This window comes from Orycteropus afer, unplaced genomic scaffold (genome assembly GCF_000298275.1).
Source record: "Orycteropus afer afer isolate SDZICR_OR568_19922 unplaced genomic scaffold, OryAfe1.0 scaffold00195, whole genome shotgun sequence".
Classification (NCBI taxonomy): Eukaryota; Metazoa; Chordata; class Mammalia; order Tubulidentata; family Orycteropodidae; genus Orycteropus; species Orycteropus afer.
The window spans coordinates 3,180,007-3,201,507 of record NW_006921782.1 but is presented as its reverse complement, the minus strand read 5'-3'; the positions used below and the strand labels follow the sequence as shown (position 1 = coordinate 3,201,507).

General features: G+C 37.2%; 1 protein-coding gene across 1 annotated transcript in view; it reads left to right on the top strand.

Moving 5' to 3' along the window:
• LOC103202917 (limbic system associated membrane protein) overlaps positions 1-21,501 on the top strand; it is a 993,414-nt gene that overhangs the window by 954,443 nt on the left and 17,470 nt on the right. The window contains exon 7 of the mRNA XM_007947848.2: positions 2,732-2,767. Coding sequence (XP_007946039.1) covers positions 2,732-2,767 — 36 coding nt within the window. The remainder of the gene's footprint in view (positions 1-2,731; positions 2,768-21,501) is intronic.

Below are 21,501 nucleotides of genomic sequence, written 5' to 3'. Positions count from 1 at the left end.
CTTTTGTCCTTTAGGTGTTTTTAATGCAAAACTTTTTCAGGTGAAGAGTTAATATCCATTTCACTGTTTCTCATGGTGGCTCAGTAGAATTAGCCAACACTTTCCATACCCCCTTCCCTATTTGTTGTTGTTATGTGCCGTGGAGTCAGATCCAACTCATAGCGACCTCTCCTTGGGTTTCCGAAGCAGTATCACTAGGGAAGTAGATTGCCCAACCTTCCTTCCAAGCTTCCCCATTTAGCAATTAAGTAACCTAAAAGCTCAGAATTAAGGGACTTTCTGAAAACTATAGCATAAAGCACTAGGACCAACCCTAGCTCTTTTATCAGCTGCTGAGCACAGGACCAGGCTTCTGCCCTCTCCTCCTTTTGAATGTCAAAAGTTGGAGGTTTTTTTTTTTTTCTTTTTTTCAATTTAGTGGCATATACTTCACTTTACACTCTCACAGTAGCCCACAAACTCTGGCATATGACTATAAAGTAACAGCAGGAAGATAGAAGACTAAGGATAAAAAGCTTTGTTGGGGAAGCATCTAAGGAATGATCAGTCAGTAGGACAGAATTAAGAGAATGAGAATTACTAATGGGGCATGATGCAGCTAAAAGGATGATAACAGGGTGGAACAAAGACAATAATAACAAGACTGGAAGCAGTTGAAAAGGCAATGAAGGGAGGGTGGGTGTGATGGTTTAGCAATATAAATGGTCTCTTATAAATAAGGGCAGAGTGCATTTACCCAACTGTGAACAGTGTGATGGGAAAATATTAAGCTGAGTCATTTAAACAATCTGAATGATAACAGTAATAATAAAAAATAAAGTACAGTAGATTGAGTATAATATGGGACAGTGGTCTCCAACTGCTACATAAATGCTGAAAGCAGTTTAGCTATTTATTTTCAAAGCTGGAAACTTAATATCAAATAACTAGTGGAGGTTTAAATGATTTTTCTACTTGACACTTGTGTAATTAAGACACAATTGTTCACTGAGCTACTATTGACCTGTTCCCTCTTAATAGCCTTAGGAAACTTTTTCATTTAAGCTACTACTACTTTGAGTCACTCTGGTAGTGTAGTGCCTAAGACACTTGACTGCTAACCAGAAGGCTGGTGGTTCAAACCCACCAGCCACTCCTTGGAAGGAAGGTTGGGCAATCTACTTCCATAGAGATAAACAAACACACTGCTGTGGATTTGGATCCGACTCATAGTGACCTCCTTGGGTTTCCAAGGTGGTATCACTACGGAAGTAGATTGCTCAACCTCCCTTCTGAGGAATGGCTGTTGGGTTTTGAACTGCCAGCCTTCTGGTTAGCAGTCAAATGCCTTAGGCACTACACTACCAGAGCTCCCTCTGTAGTGATACCACCTCGGAAGACCGAGGAGAGATCCTTACCCTATGCCATCTTGGAAACCCAAGGAGAGGTCACTGCCATCCAGTTATATCCAACTGGATGGCAGTGAGTTTGGTTTTTGGTTTTTTATATTTCCAGTAAGTTCTGTTCTCTCTAAGCCTATGGTACAAGATGTCAGTAGAACTAATTTGAATATATACATATGCATTTGTCTTTATGGCTTTGATTTTTGCTGATTTTCATGTCAAGTATGTCTTTATTCAGCCAAAATGCTAGGTGGAATGTAGAAAAGTGTGTGCTAATTATGTTGCAATATAGGGTTTGCGGGGAGCAAGCAAGGCATTCTATCACTAAAGCTCCTTTTATTTTCCTGAAAGAGCCTCATGGAGGATTTAGAGTTAAACCCAGTTTTTGATGAGATAAATGTAAGGTACCTTAAAGTGTGAACTCTGTCAGTATACTCAATTTATGAGTAATATGGGGATGTGAGAGACTCAAGAGCTAAGACCCCAGAATTCAAAAGGAAAGAACTTTCTATTACACTCTCAACAGTCTGTGTCATCAAATAAAACTGATTTGGTTGATCAAATTTTAGGCACAACTGAAATATAACAAGAGATTGGGATTAAAAAAGAAACCCATAAAATTATATCATGCCTAGAGATTTACTGCTCTGGCATTACTCTTGCACTGATATCAATATTACAGAAACTCAAACCTGAGGGGAAAGTTGAATTATTATTTCCTAAAGTAAATTTTCCAGATGCTTGACTAAAACTGATATGAGGTATAAGACATAAGGAGAAGAAATAAAAAGGCCATAGTTAACATAGGTCCATCTGTCTTGGGCGAAAGAATCCAGAACTAGGATGAAGATACACATAGATTTCCAAATTATCCGTAATCTTGGTGATGGATTTTTCAGTGGAAGTTAGGATCCTGTTTGTAGTGTTACCACATTGTGATGTTATCCCCTGCTTAGAAATTTTCATTTAAAGTTTCTGTGTTTTAAATTTCACTAATAGCTCTCTTTGTTAGGTTAGGGTCAACAGGAAGGAAAGAAGAACAATTTATGGGAGAGATAATTCTATGTTTTTGTTATTGTTCTTAGTGCTGTAGAGTTGGTTCAAACTCAGAGAGACCTAATGTGCAAAAGAATGAAATACTGCCCAGTTCTCTGCCATCTGCACAATTTTTGCTATCTTTGAGCCCATTGTTACATCCATTTCGTCAATCCATTTTGTTGGGAGTCTTTCTCTTTTTCACTGATTTATAATCCTGTACGCATGGAAATTCTTCAGTTTTATCATTGTTTGAGTAGCTAAACCTACAAATATATAACGCTCCATGATGCTTACTATTTTTTCCCCTTTAGAGCGTGTTTTACCCACAATTCCCCACCCTATTCAAGGTCAGTATGATTTTTATCACTATAGCTCTTTAGCTGGGTCATTCTCCATCATCTATAATGTGCAAAACATACAAAGGGAAAAAGAATTCACAAAATTCAAATATGATAGAAATCATATTTTTCCTTAAACCTTCAATGGAAAAATTAATCAGTTGCTATCAAACCAGTTGATAGGCATATAATAGGTCTATCACCAACCTAACTTCAAGTCAGTCAATAGTTGAGGAGACAATGCTAAATTCAGAAATCAATTGTTTCTTCAGTCAGCATTTATTACAAGTAACTATGATCACATTTTTTGGAATATAGCCAGTTAAATTCTTTAACTCCCCAAAAAACAAATTGCACATGAAGGTTGTATACTCTGAATCTGAAGCCATTGCCATTACTTACAAAGATGAATTAACATACTGCCAAAGGTTAATTCAACCAGATTACAACAAGGGCAGTACATTTTCTTAACATATTGGCCTATTCAGGAACTTTTCATTGAAATATAACTATCTCAGAAAACACAAATAAAAAAAAACAAGGTAGACATCCTGAATTCCTTTTCATAAATATCTACACACTCAAATTAAATTGTGCCTCCATGACATTTAGATGCAAGTTGCAACCACAACCTTCTAGCTTAAGGCTAGTTAAAGGAAAATTGGCAAAGAAAGTGATTGGCAAATGCAAAAAATTCTGAAATGAAACCAACCTACCATTGAAATTAAATTCCAGAAAAGTGATTTGCAAATAACACTCAAAGACCTGAGAAAAAATGGAAACTAGGCCATGCGGGACATAGTGTGGAAAAAATAAATCCAATTAAACAAGATTATCATACACACCGTAAAAGAAATGTGCTCAGAATTAAAGGTAGAAAGCTGCTATTTTAAAAGTTTGAAGATGGATCATGTTTCATTAACACTTGTCAAACTAAAAATTAGACTGAAATTGGGTGTAGATATTCAAAGTGTCAACAATGTGTGTATTATGTATTCACATGTGCAAACTTATTTTAAAGGAGGATTGTAAGGTTTAAAGGATCAACTAGACAGGGTAATAAAAGATTTATTCTTAAATTTTAAGAAGAATCCAAACTATTTTTAATATAAACGCTTAGAAGAATTCTGTTGAATAAGAACTTCCCTAAAATATTGATGAAATCTGTTTCTTACTCTAGCCACTAAATATAAAGACTGTTAAAACGTGGCTGTTTTTTAGACTTGACACAAAACTTAGTGTTCCTGGAAAGTATCTCCTTTTGAATTCCCAACATGTCACAATTATTTTAAGACATGTATCTTCTACTGTTGTTGCAGAGATTGACACTATTTTATCATGTTAGCATCTTGCAAATACCTTGATGTGACAAACACATACACACACATTTGTCCCAATGGATAACAGTTTCAAAGAAGCCATGCTCCATCCAAGAAGAGCTTTGTGCAATGTCAATATTATGTTAGGTATCCTTTGTGGGAGTTGTTCTGCAGCTACAAACTCAAATATCTGATCATGCATTTTGATAAATTTAATATTGAACAAAGTGAAGCCAGACACTGTACACAAAGGACAGCAGTCAGACATTGAAAAACAGTCTGGATGGAGCATGTGGGGTTTTGTTGAGCTTTTAATTTTCCCATAAAATAAATTGTTGATTGGAGAATGACCCTAGTTTGATTTTACATTGTGGGTAGAATGTAGTTAGTTTCCTTAGAAAAAATAGTTTTTAGAAAATATAGTTTATTTTACTACTAATATTTCGGGCTTCTGCTGGTGGAAATTGAAAAGCTGTTCGTTGAGACTTGGGATAGCTATGTGAGAGGCTGTTGGTTCCCTGTTTGTTATAAAAACTTGAACTTCTAGAGTTCAAATCTCTTTTCTCCTCCTATTCCAATCAAGATGGCAATCCATGTGAAATGCAGTTTCTTATGGAAAGAAGCATCAAAAATAGGATTCTTAATCCTTTGTATAATAACGATTACCCCAATATCTATAAAAAGTATACCTCATTGTGTAATAACTACTGTCCCAGACTTCATTTAATGAAACATCATATAGTGTCATCATCCACTTGGCAGCCTAAATTTGAATCCTAAAGCATAAACATGTGTCTAAGTTGTTGACTGATGTAAATGGCCTGAAGAATTTTGAACCAATTAATTCATGTAAAGTGTACTGAAAGGAGGATAAAGTCATAAAGATCCTTTTCTACCCCCATCTCCATGATACAAAAAAGAATGGCCTCTCCTACTTTCCAAATTAACAGAAATAGATGTTTAACGTCAGCTGCTTCCTTGTTAATATCACTCATTGGATGGTCTCCCTTCCTATCCCCACTCTCCAGGCTCATCAAGTTGACTGGTGATACCTAGCAGAGTCACAGCAGGAATTCAGTCCTAAACCCCTTCAAGCTGTGATTAAACAAAAACAAGCCTCAATAAATCAAAATGTATTTCCCTTGGATTTTCTTCATCATATTGCCTGATTTTCTGCAGTGATAATAACAATAGTATCTGGAGTTGCACCAAAGGATAATTTGTATAGGTGTGGCCAATCAGAAATTTTTAAAATGTCTCCTCCCCTTCTAAAAAAAAAAAAAAAAAAAAAAAAAAATCAAATAAAATATATACTTCCCTCCTCCTTAATTTAAAAGATCTATCTAAATATATAAAATAAACAGTGTTCCATCCTTGATCTGTTTCGGATAGGTATTTTTCCCCATTAATTTTAATTCAGGTTTATTTATTCTGAAATTAGTCCTGAACTGCATATATTTGCATAACTACCCCTGACTATACTGCTGTAGAAAAATCCACTGAATTGTAAAATGAGGAGCAAAGAAGCTCTAAATGTCTGAGGGAACTCAAATCATTTCCTGGGGTTTCTGAACATGGAAACGATAAACCGCTGCTTCCCGCCACCCCCTAAGTAGAACCCGTCTTCAGGATGAAAAGTGCATCTAGAGACACCTTCACCTTTAGAAAGACTGTGGGTTCAGATGGAGGGGACAAAATCAGCCTCAGAAAGTTAAAAGAGAAAGAGAGAAAAGAACAAGAATAATCCTCCTCTTTGGAAAAAAAAAAAAAAGAAGCATTCCCTTGTGCTCTGGGCTCTCTGGGCTCAATCAGCCCATCTTCTCCTATCACTGCCACTTTGAAAAAAGAGAGAGAGAAAAAGACCCCTGGAATATGTCTCACTTATTTGCCTCCCATCTGATTATTTATCCCAAGTGAACAGCCTTTCCATTCACTAACCCCGTGTGGCAAGTGGGTTTGGGAAATGTTGAGATTATCTCCTAGGCTCAGGCATCGCATTGGGTTTTTCACAGCTGCTTGCCATTCAGTCCGTTTTTCCATTGATAAAACACATTGCACATGGCTGGGTTTGCATGATTAATACAGCTGTCTAAAGCTCTCTCAGAAAACAAAACAAAACCTCCCAAAATTAAAGTTTAAGAAAATATTAAGCCCAAATCCACAAGCAAACCAGGCTTCCAGAAATCTGAAATCAGCCTGGCAAATTTCCTGTTGCTTTGGGCAGGCTCTGGCCTAAGAACAAGAGGAAGGGGGACATACCTGTGCTCACCTGGCACTGCCGGTGGGCTCTTGAAATCAGACTCCAATGGGAGGGGAGGGAAACTGGGAAAGGAAGCCTGAATGTCCCCCATGCTAGAAAGATGACTGACTAACTCTACAGCTTCATTTCTTTTCTGTGGGCTCTCTTTCTTGGTACCAATGAGAAAATGCTTCTTTCTAGCTCCTTATTATGACAGCAATTTCATTTTGTCTAATAATAATGGCAATAACAACAATCGTTAATATACATGGTGAGTTTATAATGTACCCATAGAGTTCTAAGGGCTTTTGCATGTATTAACTCAATGACTCCTCACCAGAACCCTAAGAAAGTAACATGTGCCTTCTCCTACTTGTTTTAATCAGCACTCAAAACTCACTGCCTTCAAGTCGGATCCGACAAATAGAGACCCCCCTTTGGGTTTCCGAGGCAGTATCACTACAGATAGTAGATTGCCCAACCATCTCTCTGAGGAACAGGTGGTGGGTTTGAACCGCCAGCCTTCTGATTAGCAGTCAAATGCCTTAGGCACTATGCTACCAAATTCCAACCTATTCTTCCTTGCCCCAGGCACATATATAAATCTACAGTACATTAAACAATAACCATATGTATACACTCATATTCACTAAATATGGATCTGTCTTATTAGATTAAACTTCATCTAATTTATTTTATGTATTATAATGCCTAGAAGACATAATACTCAGTTATCTTAATATTCCTACATTTTTACAAAGCCCATTTTCAAATACACTTAACACACAGAGAGATGTATGCGTAAGTCACACAGAGACTTGTATGAAAGCATTCATCTTTAAAAAACATGAACACAGTGATCTGGCATTGGCACATCCAATTTCACACACTCATTCAGGCTCATTTACATACACACCTCTATTAATCATGGATAATTACTAGCATTGTTTTCTGTAATTCAGTTTTTCCAACTGTGAAATGGGAAAGAAATTGTATTTTCCATGCCTAAAAGCTCAAAGTGATATTTTAAATAATGTACCAAAAAAAAAGGAACTTTAAGTTCCTAGAAAGTATATTTAATTTAAATGATTATATTAAGATACATATATGTCATAGTTGTTAAAAGTACTGCTATACAGACATATGCTTGTATCACCATGCATGGATCTTAGCTAAATATAAGTTCAGTGTGGCTTCATTATATTTTCATGTATTATGGATTCAGAGGATGTCTGAAATGCCAACACTGTTAACAATTTTAAACGAATACATATGGCTGCCCAAACTAAATAAAAATAGCTTATTATTATTTCTATAAATATCATAATATGACACAAGAGGAGCTGCAAAATTGCAGTTCCTCACTGTGATGGTCTGTGAGCTTGATTATGAGCACGTGCACAGACATACACTTGTCAGTGGATACCAGTCATGCACCTTACCAACTGTCAGACTAATCCAAAGTCATCAACCTGAAGAACCTACCCAATTTACTAGTCAAAAGTTTATAGCATGTCCTAGAAAGGGTTTCAGTTTTCAAATGCATCTCTCCTTCCCTATTGGCTGTCAGAAACAAGGACCATGTTTCTGCTGATAGAACTCTGGCAGCTATGTCAACACAAATTTAACAGTGAGATCACCGACCCTGATGAATACATGTGAACATAATTCAAGTGATGATATTAATACCATCCTCTGGCTACCTGTTGTGAACAACGGCCTGATTTCCTCCTGCTTGTTCTCTTTTTTTTTTCCTGCCCATGATCCAAGTGGGATAGTTTTTCTGATAATTCACCTAGAACCAATACTTCACCTGTCAGTGCTACGACTGAGACCCAATTGTAAAAGGGGAGGTTTTCTTCCCATTTCTATGTCTTACTCTTTCCAACCAACTGTTTTTCACTTGGCTTTCTGTTTCCCAAACTGTTCTTGTTCTCTCCCTGTTAAACTTCACTAGAAAGAATAAATCTGAAATTTGGTCACACAATTGGGTAAATATTTTAAAGTACCTTGAAAATGTTACCTCTCTCAGAATTTACATTTGGCTTCAAAGTTGTTGTTAGTTGCCATCAAGTCAGCTCTAACCCATGGTGACCACACGTGTGTAGCGTAGAACTACTCAATAGAGTTTTCAAGGCTGTGACCCTTCAGATGGGGCCCTGGTGGCACAGTGGTTAAAGTACTCAGCTGCTAACCAAAAGGTTTGGTTTTGGGGGACCTTTCAGAAGCAGATTGTCAGGCCTGTCTTCCAAGGCACTGCTGGGTGGGTTCAAATTAGCTTTTAGCTAATAATTAGTTGAGTGCTTAACAGTTTGTGCTACCCAACCCCCCCCCCCCTAAAATAAAATAAAAACAAACACACTGCTATCTAGTTGGATCCCACTCATAACAACCCCTCCTTGGGTTTCTGAGGCGGTATCACTATGGAAGTAGATTGCCCAACCTTCCTTCCGAGGAGTGGCTGGTGGGTTTGAACAATCAGCCTTCTGATTAGCAGTTAAATGCCTTAGACACTACACCACCAGAGCTCCCACGGAGCCCTAAACCAAACCAAACCCAAAACAACTGCTATTGAGTCAATTCCGATTCATAGCAACCCCCATTGGATTTCTGAGGCAGTAAATCTTCACAGAAGTAGATTGCCCAGTCTTCATTCCTCAGAGTGGCTGGTGGGTTTGAACCACTAGCCTTCTGGTTAGCAGGCAAATGCCTTAGACACCATGCCACCAGAGCTCCTTCCAGGGCTTCAAGCAAAATGGCTAAAGAGTCTACAATATCATTTTAAGGGTAGGAGAATTGTTAGAACTGGTACTTTTTACTAATGTCTTTTCCCATTTTCCTAGTCTGGATCGGCCTACCCCTGTCAGACTTTTCTGGTGATCTCCCTGTTCCTGTTCTTTACTGTGCTATTTGAGAGCCAGAAGGGATTTGAAGATGAATATTTCTTGAAAATCTAAGCTTCCACTAAATTTTAATTTGATGGAAATATTTCTCTTCTACGAGCTTTATGGGAAAAAATATCTTTCAAAGTAACAATTACATTTGGGAATTAAGTTTAAGTAATTGACAGTCTTGTCTTTTTAATTAAAAAGACTAAAACTGCATAAGAATAGCTCAATGAGAGTTGCAGTGGAAAATGTTGGAATACTGTCCCAAAAAGTGAGAAGACCAAGATCTTGAAGGGCAGAAAATGCTGACACGGGTCCCTCTAGTCTTTCTAGAGTCCTCCCAGCAGAGCTGGCCTTAGCAGTGGCATCATTGTGCCATTTGGCTTAAGAGAAGCAGTCTACAATGAAAGGGAGCTCTGGTAGCACAGTGCCTAAGGCACGTGACTGCTAACCAGAAGGCTGGCGGTTCAAACCCACCAGCCACTCCTCGGAAGGAAGGTTGGGCAATCCTGCTTCCGTAGTGATACTGCCTCGGGAACCCAAGGAGGGGTCGCTATGAGTCCGGTCCGACTCGATGGCACATAACAACAACAACTACTACAATGAAAATCATTCCCAGGAAAAATATGCTTTCTTCAGAAGCTTAGCTCTGGGTGCAGGGACTTTGCATGGCCTAAAGTCCTTTTTTTTTAAAAAAAAAAAAAGTAGTACTACATAGAATTTTTTTAAAAAATATATGTATATATATCCTTTCAAGAATTTTTTCCTCAGTACATTTCTAGTCCTTGACAAATGTCATACATAAACCTCAAAAGCATAATACTTGATTTGAGTCCATCCCTCATCTCTCCTTTTTTGCCTGACATCCTTGTTCCTGATATCTGTGTTTTTGATTTTCTTTTTCTCCATATTTTCCACCATGTTCGACTTTCATTACCCGCATTACATACTTTCTCTTTCACACCTTTCAAACAAAATCCAAGAAAAAGTGTTGATGAGACTAGCATTCACTTCTAAACACTGGTTATCAGACATGCAAACACCACAAAGCCATATCCCATATATCTGGAAGAAGCATCTACTTCTGAAGAGGCAAGATACAAATTAACCTTAGTAACAACTTCCCTTATACAGTCACTCTATCATCACGATATCCTTTCATCATTGCAAATCATTTGTAGGTATGAAATTAAACAAGCACCTCCAAGGGGAATAAAAAAACAGCTTAAGTGTCCCTACATTACATCTCCCTTTGTATACTGCTGTGAAGAAACACACCTGCCAAGTAAGAACACAGCATGATATAATGAGTTTGGAATTCCAATTTAAGGTGTTCATGCATACCCAAATGTATAATGGATGCATACCCAAATGTATGATGGGAGTAGACAGACAGCTCACTAAGATGCCACTGAGAATTGCCAGGTTATATCCACCACAAATCCATTGGGGTGGGGTGGGGGGAGAGACTATACAAGTCATTTATCATGGTTCCTAATTGGACCCTGGGTAGCCAAACACCACAGTTTACCATACCGTTTTACCCATTATGGTGCCAATTATGTAAAAAAAAAAAAACTTCCCACATCTCTGTTACATATATGTACACTTAACATCTAGGCATTACCACTAACATAGTATGTTTATAATCATAGTTATCAGTTCATTGTACTTTCTATCTGGCCCACACTCACAATAGAAGATTCTAATATAACCACCACCCCTCTTCCAAACCTTGCAGTTCCAGCATGATAAATGATTTTTTAACTGCCTAAGAGGATAATATTTGGAATAACTTTTGGCATACTGAGGTTAAAAAAAAATGACTGTGCCTTGGCTGAGTATCCATGCATCCAGTTTACCATCCCGTGCACCTCAGCTCACAGTATCAGGTACTCCCAGCCATGTTCAATATCAGAAAACTGCTTGGCCATTCTAAAATGCTTTGTCATTTATACATGGAGATTTTGTATGCCATGGAAGCAGAGGGAGTTTAGAGAATAGAAAGAGCTAAAAAATCGCCAAGTAGTAGCTCGTACTTTGTTGAATCGCAAGTTAAAGAGTAGGGGGATTTGCTTTATTTTCCTCCCTGGAGTTCCAGGACACAGGTAAGTTTATCATTAAAAGGTACTTAGTATTATAGCTAAAAAAGACAGGAACAATCTCACCCACTGGAGGCTGGACTCCCCTTGGGAGATCCACTCTCCTATTCAACTCATTAATAGTGTGACTTCTTCTGCATTTAGATGTACTCTCCACTTGCTTTCCCCTTTCCTTTGTAGATCATCTTTTAGAGGTTGTGTTTTCTTTTTCTTGTGATTTCTAAACATTAAGAACACAAGAAAGAAACTTCATTTTTGATGTGCAGTGGAAACTAGTTTTTGCCCCAAGCTAGGTTTATTTGGTAAGGCATAATATTTTTATTACACCATTCATTCACTCAAAAGAAAACTACTATGTGAACAGCTATTATGTGCCATGCTCTGAGTAGGTCTTGGTTTGATGCTGGAAAGCCTCTGCAATGGTGGAGCTAACCAATACGCAAGGAAATGATGAATTAAGTAATTACAATAAAGTGGGGTAAGTCTACTTTAGGACTGCTGCGGGGTGTTTAGGGAACACCCAGCAGAGACACATTAGCTGGCCTGGGCTGGTCAAGTTTCCAAGTGAAAGCAGAGTATAAAAGGCAGAATGAGAGAAGGAAGAAAGGGACACATCATTCCAGCAGATGATGCCAAGAATAGGAAGAGAGCTGACTTGAAAGAGATTCAAGATTAAGTTTAATTAACTTTTTTTTAAAATCTTAATAAACAATTTTGCCCTAATAAGTTTTGTACTTCTCTTTCATTGCATCTAGCCTGTTTTACATAAATGAATTAATGAGGTAAACCAGTGGAGTTAAACGAGAGAGATTTGGCATTTACATCTCTCTTTTACTTCTAGGACAAGGAGCAGCACTTTTTGCTTAATCGTAAAAATGTGTATGGATACGATATACTGTGTGGTAGGTACACTATTGGAGGTTAGTTTTCTAGAGGACACTAAGACCCTATTAGCTATCTAAAGAAATATCTAGAGAACTCCTCTCAATTGGCAGATTTGGTACTAAATTTTTACTCTAGTGGTAGGGATGATCATGTTGTAAGGGGCATCAGAATCCTTGGGCAGTGCAAATGGTTACTGTGCTAGGCTGCTGACTTAGAGATCGGCAGTTCCAAGTCCACCCAGAGGCACTGCTGAAGAAAGGTTTGGTGATCTACTTCCCAAAAATTCAGCCCTTGAAAACTCTCTGGAGCACAGTTCTACTCTGACCCACAGGGGGTCACCATGAGTGGGAATCAATTCCGCTTTTATAAGGCAACTATTTTTATAAGGAAGCACCAATATTTTCAGGGAGTTGCACCAGAACATGGCTGTAATGATATATGTGGAGTCAGTAACAAGTAGGAGTCACAGATAAACCAGACTTGTTAGGAGGTTTTGTGGCACTTTTAGTAGTAGAGTCACTGGAAAGGGTTCAAAACAAAACTGTCTTATCAAGTTCCACACTATAGTAGTTAGTGCTATAGAGGTAGGTTCAAGGATAACTAAGAGCATACTAGCATTTTCTAATCCCTTATCTTCTTATTTCCAGGAGCTTTAAAACCTCAGGAAATCTCACATATTCACTTGTTATCTCTGCATTCAGAGTCCGCAGGCCACTTACCTCGTTTCATGGTATTTGAATGTTTCTGATTTTGCAACATACAAAATGAAAATGTACATTACATGGATTAAAGACAGTCATGCATCCCTTAGGATTTTCAACCTAAAATGTATTATAAAATTGTATCTGCAATTCACAATTTAAGGCTGGAAAATAGAAAGGAAGGACTAAAACCGGGAAGGATGAAAATCTCTGGAGACCTAGCTCAACCTTTGCCTTAAATCCTTTTTAGCAAGTCAGATAAATGATGGTACATAAGACTTTAAAATATGCATAATACACATGTTTTTAAACATGGGAAATAAAATCTACTTTGAACCAACAACTAAGTAGATTTGGGGCTTAGAAGTAGTTCGTTTTAATGAATTGACTTTAATTCCAATAAAATTCAAAGGGCAAGGATTTCACCCACCAGTGCAATGCATGTGGTCTAGGCAGAAGGATAGAGACACTTCTTTTCTAAGTTGGAAACTACTCATTTCTGTAAGTTAGAAACTACTTATACCTCACAGAGAGCTGATTCAAAGATATTTACTTCTGGAATGCTTCTAATATTATACACATTTTCAGGTGGCATAGCCCAGGCAAACCCCTTTATTAAACTGAACCCCTTGGGCATGCTCTAACATTTTAATTCATTGATTATTAAAAATTAAACCTCTCAGACTGAATAAGAAACCCTCAGGATTTGAGAAAGCTGATTTGGCATAAGAGACTTGATGAAGTCCTCTCTTTATATTGAGAGTACTTAGCGAGACTGTGCTTTTTGTAACAATCCATATCACCAGCACAGCCTATAGCAGTTCAAGTCAAATCATGCACATGTATCTATTCTTCAGGACAATTATCCAGTACATGATGCCTAGAGTCAGAAGGACCACATAACTTCATGTAACACATTTTTTATTGCATCACCATTTCCTGCTGCTAGGAGTATGCTGCTTGTAGAAATTAGGCCTCATCTACTTCAGCTTCCCCTTTGCTTTACCTAAGGAACTCTGGTGGCACAGTGCCTAAGGCATCTGATTGCTAACCAGAAGGCTGATGGTTCAAACCCACCAACCACTCTGCAGAAGCAATATTGGGCAATCTACTTCCATAAAGATTTACTACCTTGGAAACCCAATGGAGGTTGTTATGAGTCAGAATTGACTCATTGGCAGTGGGTTTTTTTGGGGGGTAGAACAAGGGGGGGTGGGGGTTGCTTTACCTATACAATGCAAACAAACTTAAAAAAAAAAAGTCAGTCTGCTTCTAATGTCAACTCAATAGTAAATAATCATAAAGTGATTATTTTCTTTTCCCCAAAATTGGAAGGCTAGTAAATGCATTGATTTGGTTTTTATAAATACTTCTCTATTCTGATAATAAATGCTCTGCACTTTCACTATGGAAAAATTTGGAAATATATTTTAAAATATATGTATTAAAAAAATGTTGGTATAAACCCTAAACAAGCTTGGAAAAGATGAGAAATTTCTCAATATGATTCAGGGCATATATGAAAAGCCAACAGCCAACATTATACTTAATGGAGAAAGCCTGAGAATTTTCCCCTTGGAAGCAGACCAAGACAAGCATGCCCACTCTCACCACTTCTATTCAATATTGTATTATAAGTCCTAGCCAAAGCAATAAGACAAGAAAAATAAATAAAAGGTATCCAGATTGGAAAAGAAGTAAATTATCATCTCTTTTCACATATGATATGATCCTATGTAGAGAAAATTCCAAAAAGTCCACAAGAAAACTTCTAGAGCAAATAGAGGAATTTAGCAAAGTTGCAGGGAACAGGGTCAACAAACAGAATCTGTTTGGTTTCTATATGCCAGCTAGGAGAAATCTGAAATGGAAATTAGAGAGACAATTCCATTTACATTAACATCTAAGAGAATAAAATACATAGGAATAAATCTAACCAGAACATGAAGGACTTATACAATGAAAACTGTAAAACACTGCTGAAAGAGATTAAAAGAGACTTAAATAAATGGAAAGAAGTTCTGTGTTCATGGATTGGAAGACTTAGTTGAGATCTCAATACTACCCAATGCAATCTATACATTCTGTGCAAACATCAAAACTTCAAAAGCATTCTTTACTAAAATATAAAAACCAATTCTAAACATTATATGGAATGGCAAGAGACCTGAAATAGCTAAAACAATGTTGAAAAAGAAGAATAAAGTACAAGGACTCAAACTTCTTGATTTTAAAACATACTATACAAATAAACAAACAAATTCACGGCCATCAAATGGATTCCAACTCATAGTGGCCATTCAGGGCAGAGTAGAAATTCTCCATAGGGTTTTCAAGCCTGTAAATCTTTACGGAAGCAAATTACCTTATCTTTCTCTTGCAGAATGGCTGGTGGGTTCAAACCACTGACCTTTTGGTTAGCATCTAAGTGCTTTAACCACTATGCCACCAGAGCTCCTTGAAACATACGATACAGCTACAGTGATCAAACCAGCCAGGCACTGCTTTAACAATAGACACATAGACCAATGGAATGGAATTTAAAGTCCAGAAACAAACCTACACATCTACAGTCAAAGATATTTACATGGTTTCTAAGTCCATTAGGTGGGGAAAGAAGAGTCTCTTCAATAAATGGTGTTGGAAAATTTGGGTTTTAACATGCAGAAAAATGTAACAAGATCTATGCCTCACATCATACACAAGAACAAATTCAAAGTGGATTCAGAACCTTAATGTGCAAAATAAAACCAAAATATTCTTAGAACAACAAGCAGGGGCAACACTATCAGACCTAGATTTCAACAATGACTTATCTAATGTAATAACAAAAGCAAAAGCACCAACCACAAAAGACGGAATAAAAAAAATGGGACTTCATAAAAATTAAAAACTTTTGTTCATCAAAAGACTTCACCAAAAAAAATGAAAAGACAAACTAATGACTGGGATAATATCTTTGGAAATCACATATCTGACAAGATTCTAATAACCAAAATAGATATTCTGTCTCCAGAAAGACAAAATAGATGTCTTTCTGGAGCCATGGAGGGTGGATGAACCCTGGAAAGTATTGTCCTGAGTTAATCTTTAAACCTAAACCAAAACATAGACAACTTAAGAACAGAAAGACAAATAAAATAACCCAATCATAAAATGAGCAAAAACACTTGAATAGATATCTCACCAAAGAGGACACACTAATGGCCACCAAACACATGAGAAGATGCTCAGCATCATTAGCCATCAAAGAGATGCAAATCAGAACTACAATGGGATACCATTACACTTCCACTAGGAGGGCTAAGATTAAACAAACAAACAAAAACAGAAAATAACAAATATTGGTAAGTATATTGGGAAATTCCATTGCTGGGAATGCAAAATAGTGCAGCCTTTGTGGAAAACAGTGTGGCAGTTCCTCAAAAAATTAAAAATCAAATTGCCCTATGACCCAGAAATTCCACTACAAGGTATATACTCAAAAGATTTTAAAATGGAGACTCAAAAAGAGACTTGTACATCAAAGTTCCTTGCAACACTATTCACAATAGCCAAAAGGTGGAAACAACATATCTGCCCATCAACAGATGAATGCATAAACAAAATGTGGTTCATGTACTATGGAATACTACTCAATGAGTAGGAGAAATGAATTATTAATACATGCTACAGTATGGATGGAGCTTGAAGACATTGTACTAAGCAAAATAAGCCAATCACAAAAGGACAAATATTTTATGACCAAGTTATATAAAAAGACAGGAAAAGACAAATGTATAGAGACCAAAGTTTAATAGTGTTTGCCAGGGACAAGAAAGAGGGAAAAAATGTATGCTAACAATGATGGAAAAATCTCATTGATTAAGGATAGGGTTAAACAGCTGATCATTGTAATTGTCAAGTTGTACAGCTATACAAAGTTGAATTGGCAAATGTGGTATGATACATAAATTTACAACAAAAACAAAAAGTAGTAGCTGCTGAGGCTGCTTTGTGCTCCAAAAACCTCATGGGATTTGGTTCCTTGGTCTGGAGATTTAGGGTTGTGGTTTCATAGAACATCACAGTTAATTGGCCTAATAACATGTTTAGTGCTTCTATCTGCCTCCTAGGTCATTGCATAGTGCCTGGGGTCTTAAAAGCTTGCAAACAGCCATACAAGATTCAATAATTGGTCTCTCTTCACCTAGAGCAATAAAGGAAAAAGAAGGGTCAAGAATTGAAGGAGGATATGGAATGGGTGGCTGATTACCTCCATGAACAATTGCCTCTTTTGCCATGACATCAGAAAAACTGGATGGTGCCTGGCTACCATTACTGAAAATTTTTTATCAAGAATTCTATTGAAGACTCCTGATCTAAAAGGGGAAAATTCAGAACAGAAAATGAACAGAATTTCAAATTCTCATGGACTCTAGTCTTTCTGGAGCCATGAAGGGTAGGTAGATGAATCCTGGAAACTATTGTCCTGAGATAATGTTGAAACTTTAAACCAAAAATATCCTTTGAAGTCATCTTAACACTGAACAATAGTTAGCTTAACTAATGAAAATGTCTTCCTTGAGTATTATACCCTTTTAAGAACTATCTATGTGGGATCAAATTGACAATAGCAACTCGAAAGATCAGATAGGAAATTTAGGAGGCAGTGAGTTTATGGTAATTAGGGAGGAACAACTCTGAAGAGGAGAGTGAGAAACTATTGCACAACTTGAAAAAATGTAATTAATGTCACTAAATTGCATATGTAAAAACTGTTGAACTGGTGTGTGTTTTGCTATGGATATTGTCAACAACGACAAAATAAATAAAATTTAGAAAAGAAAAAGAAAGAAAATAAAGACCATACATAATCTCTCTACCAGAGATAAAAACAGTTATAGAGATAACATAATATAAATGGACTTTTTTTTCTGAATGTTTGAGCTGTCAGTGTACAGTCTCAGTATATTTCAAGTTCAAACATCTCAAACAAGCTCTATTTTCCACCTTTTCCAAGGCTGAGCATGTTTTGACAGCTTGCCCAGGTCATCGAGGAGTCAGGCCTGGGAGCAGCTCTACCTGCTCCTAAATCAGAGCCTGACTCTTCTCAGAAGAGGTTTCCCCCATGTCATCTCCAGGATTTCCAGTAATAGTCCCATTTTCAGATGTGGTAACTCTCATATTCTCTTTCTAAACTGACATATTAGTATTTTTCCCTTTGTACATCACTCTCTCTCTCTCTCTTTTAAAGGTATGACCTTTTATTAAAAAAAAAAATCTGATTCTGTTCAGTATAGAATGCTGGTTGAGCAAATGATGAGAATGAGGGATGAGACTCAAATATTTAATTCATAATTCATGAAGAGAAATTATTTCAGCATCCATTTTGGTTTGGGTTTATTCACTCATTCAAAAATAACACCATATGTTCAGATTGCAGTATCATGTTAAGCCATTCACATCTATGACTTACTCTTAAATAGCCACAACACTTGAAATCCATTTCTGGTCTCAGTCAACTATAAGAGCAAAAGCTCTGCGAGGTATTTGGAAGTGAAGAGTAGAATTCCCTTTTGACTCAACTCTTGCTTGGGGAGGCCAAGTTCCCATCTCAAATGCTGATGATATAATTTCTTGGTTACCAACTTCAAACCAAACTCACTGCCTTAGAATTGGATCCGACTCATAGTGACCCTTCCTTGGATTTCCTTGGCAATACCACTATGGAAGTAGATTGCTTCATCTTCCTTCTGAGAAGTGGCTGGTGCGTTTGAACCACCAGACTTCTGGTTAGCAGTCAAACTACTACTATTCTCTTAGTAGTTAGGACAATGGTCCACCTATGGATTGAGAGATAAACAAGAACCATAAAGTTGAGGTTTAGATCTATTTTTGATTTTTGAGCATAAAAAAAAAAATCCCCAAATCACACTTAGAGTAATTATTGTAATTCTCAGAGAACATTACTCTAGAAATATTAGGGATTAGGGTTTATACAACATGAATATTGTATGTAGGAGAAAATCAAAAGTTGTAAAAATCTAAATAGGGACCACAAGGCATATCTTTTTTCTGTGGCAAAAGAAAATAATACTTGTAAGTAGAAGCTGCTAATTCCTAACATCTCATAGTAGAGTAGGAAAATTTACAAGAAAGAAATTAATAACTTTCAAAATGTGGCTTTGAAAATTGAATTAATAAAAATATCTACATTTTAAACTAAACCAAACTCACTGTCATCAAGTCAGTTCCAACTCATAGAGACCCCTCCTTGGGTATCTGAGGTGGTATCTCTATGGAACTGGGTTGCCCAATCTTTCCTTCTAAGGAGTGGCTGGTGGGTTTTAACCACCAGCCTTCTTGTTAGCACTATTCCACCAGAGCTACTATAATAAAAAATAAAAAATAAATCAAAACCTTGGGGGGAAAATGAGACAGAGGACAGAAAAAACATAAACTCCCATGGAGGACCTTATATTTCAGGTCCTCAGGGTCAGTGAGAGAAGAAGTAGCACATCAAATATTTCCCTTCATGTCTTTTATTAAATTTCTTAATGATTATAATCCTGTTCCTCTCTCACTATTTCAAAGCAACTGGAGGATAAAATTTCTGTTGAATCAGGACATTTTAAAATAAAGCTTTCCCAGACACAGACCCTCTTCAACAAAGAAAAGAAAAACCAATTGACAGAGATAAAGAAGATAATTCTGGAGCCCTGAGCTTTGAAAGGAACTATACAGAAGTGGATTAGACACCAACTAGTGGAAAGACCTAAACGAAAACAATGAGTACAGAGATGGTTGGAGCTGCAGACTGTCAGCTACTATGATGGGACCATCAGCCTGAATAGTTTCAAGTGGTGTTGGGACCTGAAAATTGACCTAAAAAATACCAGCCCTGGTCACCAAGGGCTGCAGGGAACACTGCCCTGGTGGGCTATGACTAAGAAGGGAAACAGCAAAGTGGAAGACAACCTGAGCTGTTGACTTTCCGCTGTCCGGAGGGTGCAGCCATTTTGATTATTTACACGTGGCAGCCATTTTGGATTTTAAAGTGATAGCATCCACATTCAGATTCCAGAGACCTAAGAATAGGCTCTGTTATATTTAGGTATCTTCAATGAATTGAGAGACAGATTAAGGAAAACATAGAGAAAACCCTAGAACAACTTCAAAAGACAATATAAGAACAAAATGATGAAAAGTAACCAAGGGTGCAGCCATTTTGAATGTTTACAAGTGGTGGCCATCTTAGATATTTAAAGTGACCGAATGCTCAGCCATTTTGAATGTTTACAAGTGGCAACCATTTTGGAATTTAGAATGATAGCATTCTCATTTGGATTCCAGGGACCTAAGAACAGGCTCTGTTTGTCAGGGGTGGCAAGGACATACGAGAGGCTGACAACAGGAAAGGAGACAGGTGGGGCGTGCATAAGTGCTGTCAGCTAGTGAATAGAGGAGCACAGCACAGTACCCTGCCTGCATAGATAACACACAAACAAAACAAAGAAAAAGAAAATTGTGGGCAAGTCACTCCAACATATAATCACCAATTAAATATAAACACAAAAACGTCACACTGCCTCGGAAACAACAGAGCATCACAGTCCACACAAAGAAGCAAGATAAAGCAGGAGAAACAAAGGACCAGGATACAGACCCAAAACACATCCCCGAGGAAGATGCAGCATTGGAACTCCCTGATAAAGAATTCAAAAGAATTATATTTAGGTTTCTCTAAAGGATTGAGAGACAGACCAAGGAAAACCCATACAAAACCCTAGAAGAATTTTGGAAGAAAATACAAGAACAAAATGACAAAATAAATGAAAAATTAGAAATAATTCTAAATCTACAGAGAGAAATCCAGAAGATTGATACAAACTTGCCGGAAACAGATAACACATTGAAAGGGCAAAGGAATAGAATTGATGCAATGGAAGACAGAATTAATGAGATTGAAGACAAATACCTGAATACTTTTTTGGAAAGGAATCAATCAGAAAAAAGATCAAAATAAAATGAAGAAAGCCTAAGTTTCATGTAGATACCATCAAAAGGAATAACCTATATGTTATTGGAATTCCAGAACAGGAAGAGAAAAATGAAACCACTGAGAAAATTGTCCAAGATTTGTTGGAGGAGAACTTCCCTGATATGATGAAAGATGAGAATATATTCATTCAGGAAGTCCAACAAACCCCAAACAAAATAGACCCCAAAAGAAAAACACCAAGACATATCATCATCAAACTCACCAAAACCAAAGACAAAGAATCATGAGAGCAGCATGGGAAAAACAAAAACTTACCTACAAAGGGCAACCAATAAGACTAAGTTTGGATTTCTCAGCAGAAACCATGCAGGCAAGAAGACAGTGGGATGGTGTATACAAAACATTGAAAGAGAAAAATTTCCAACCAAGAATTATGTACCCAGAAAAACTGTCCCTCAAATACAATGGTGATATTTGGACATTTCCAGATAAGCAGAAATTAAGGGAATTTGTTAAAACCAAATCAACCTTTGTACGAGAGATGCTAAATGGAGCTCTTTGGACAGAGAAGCAACAACAGCCAACAACAAATGACCATTAACACACATGATGATATAACCCAGAA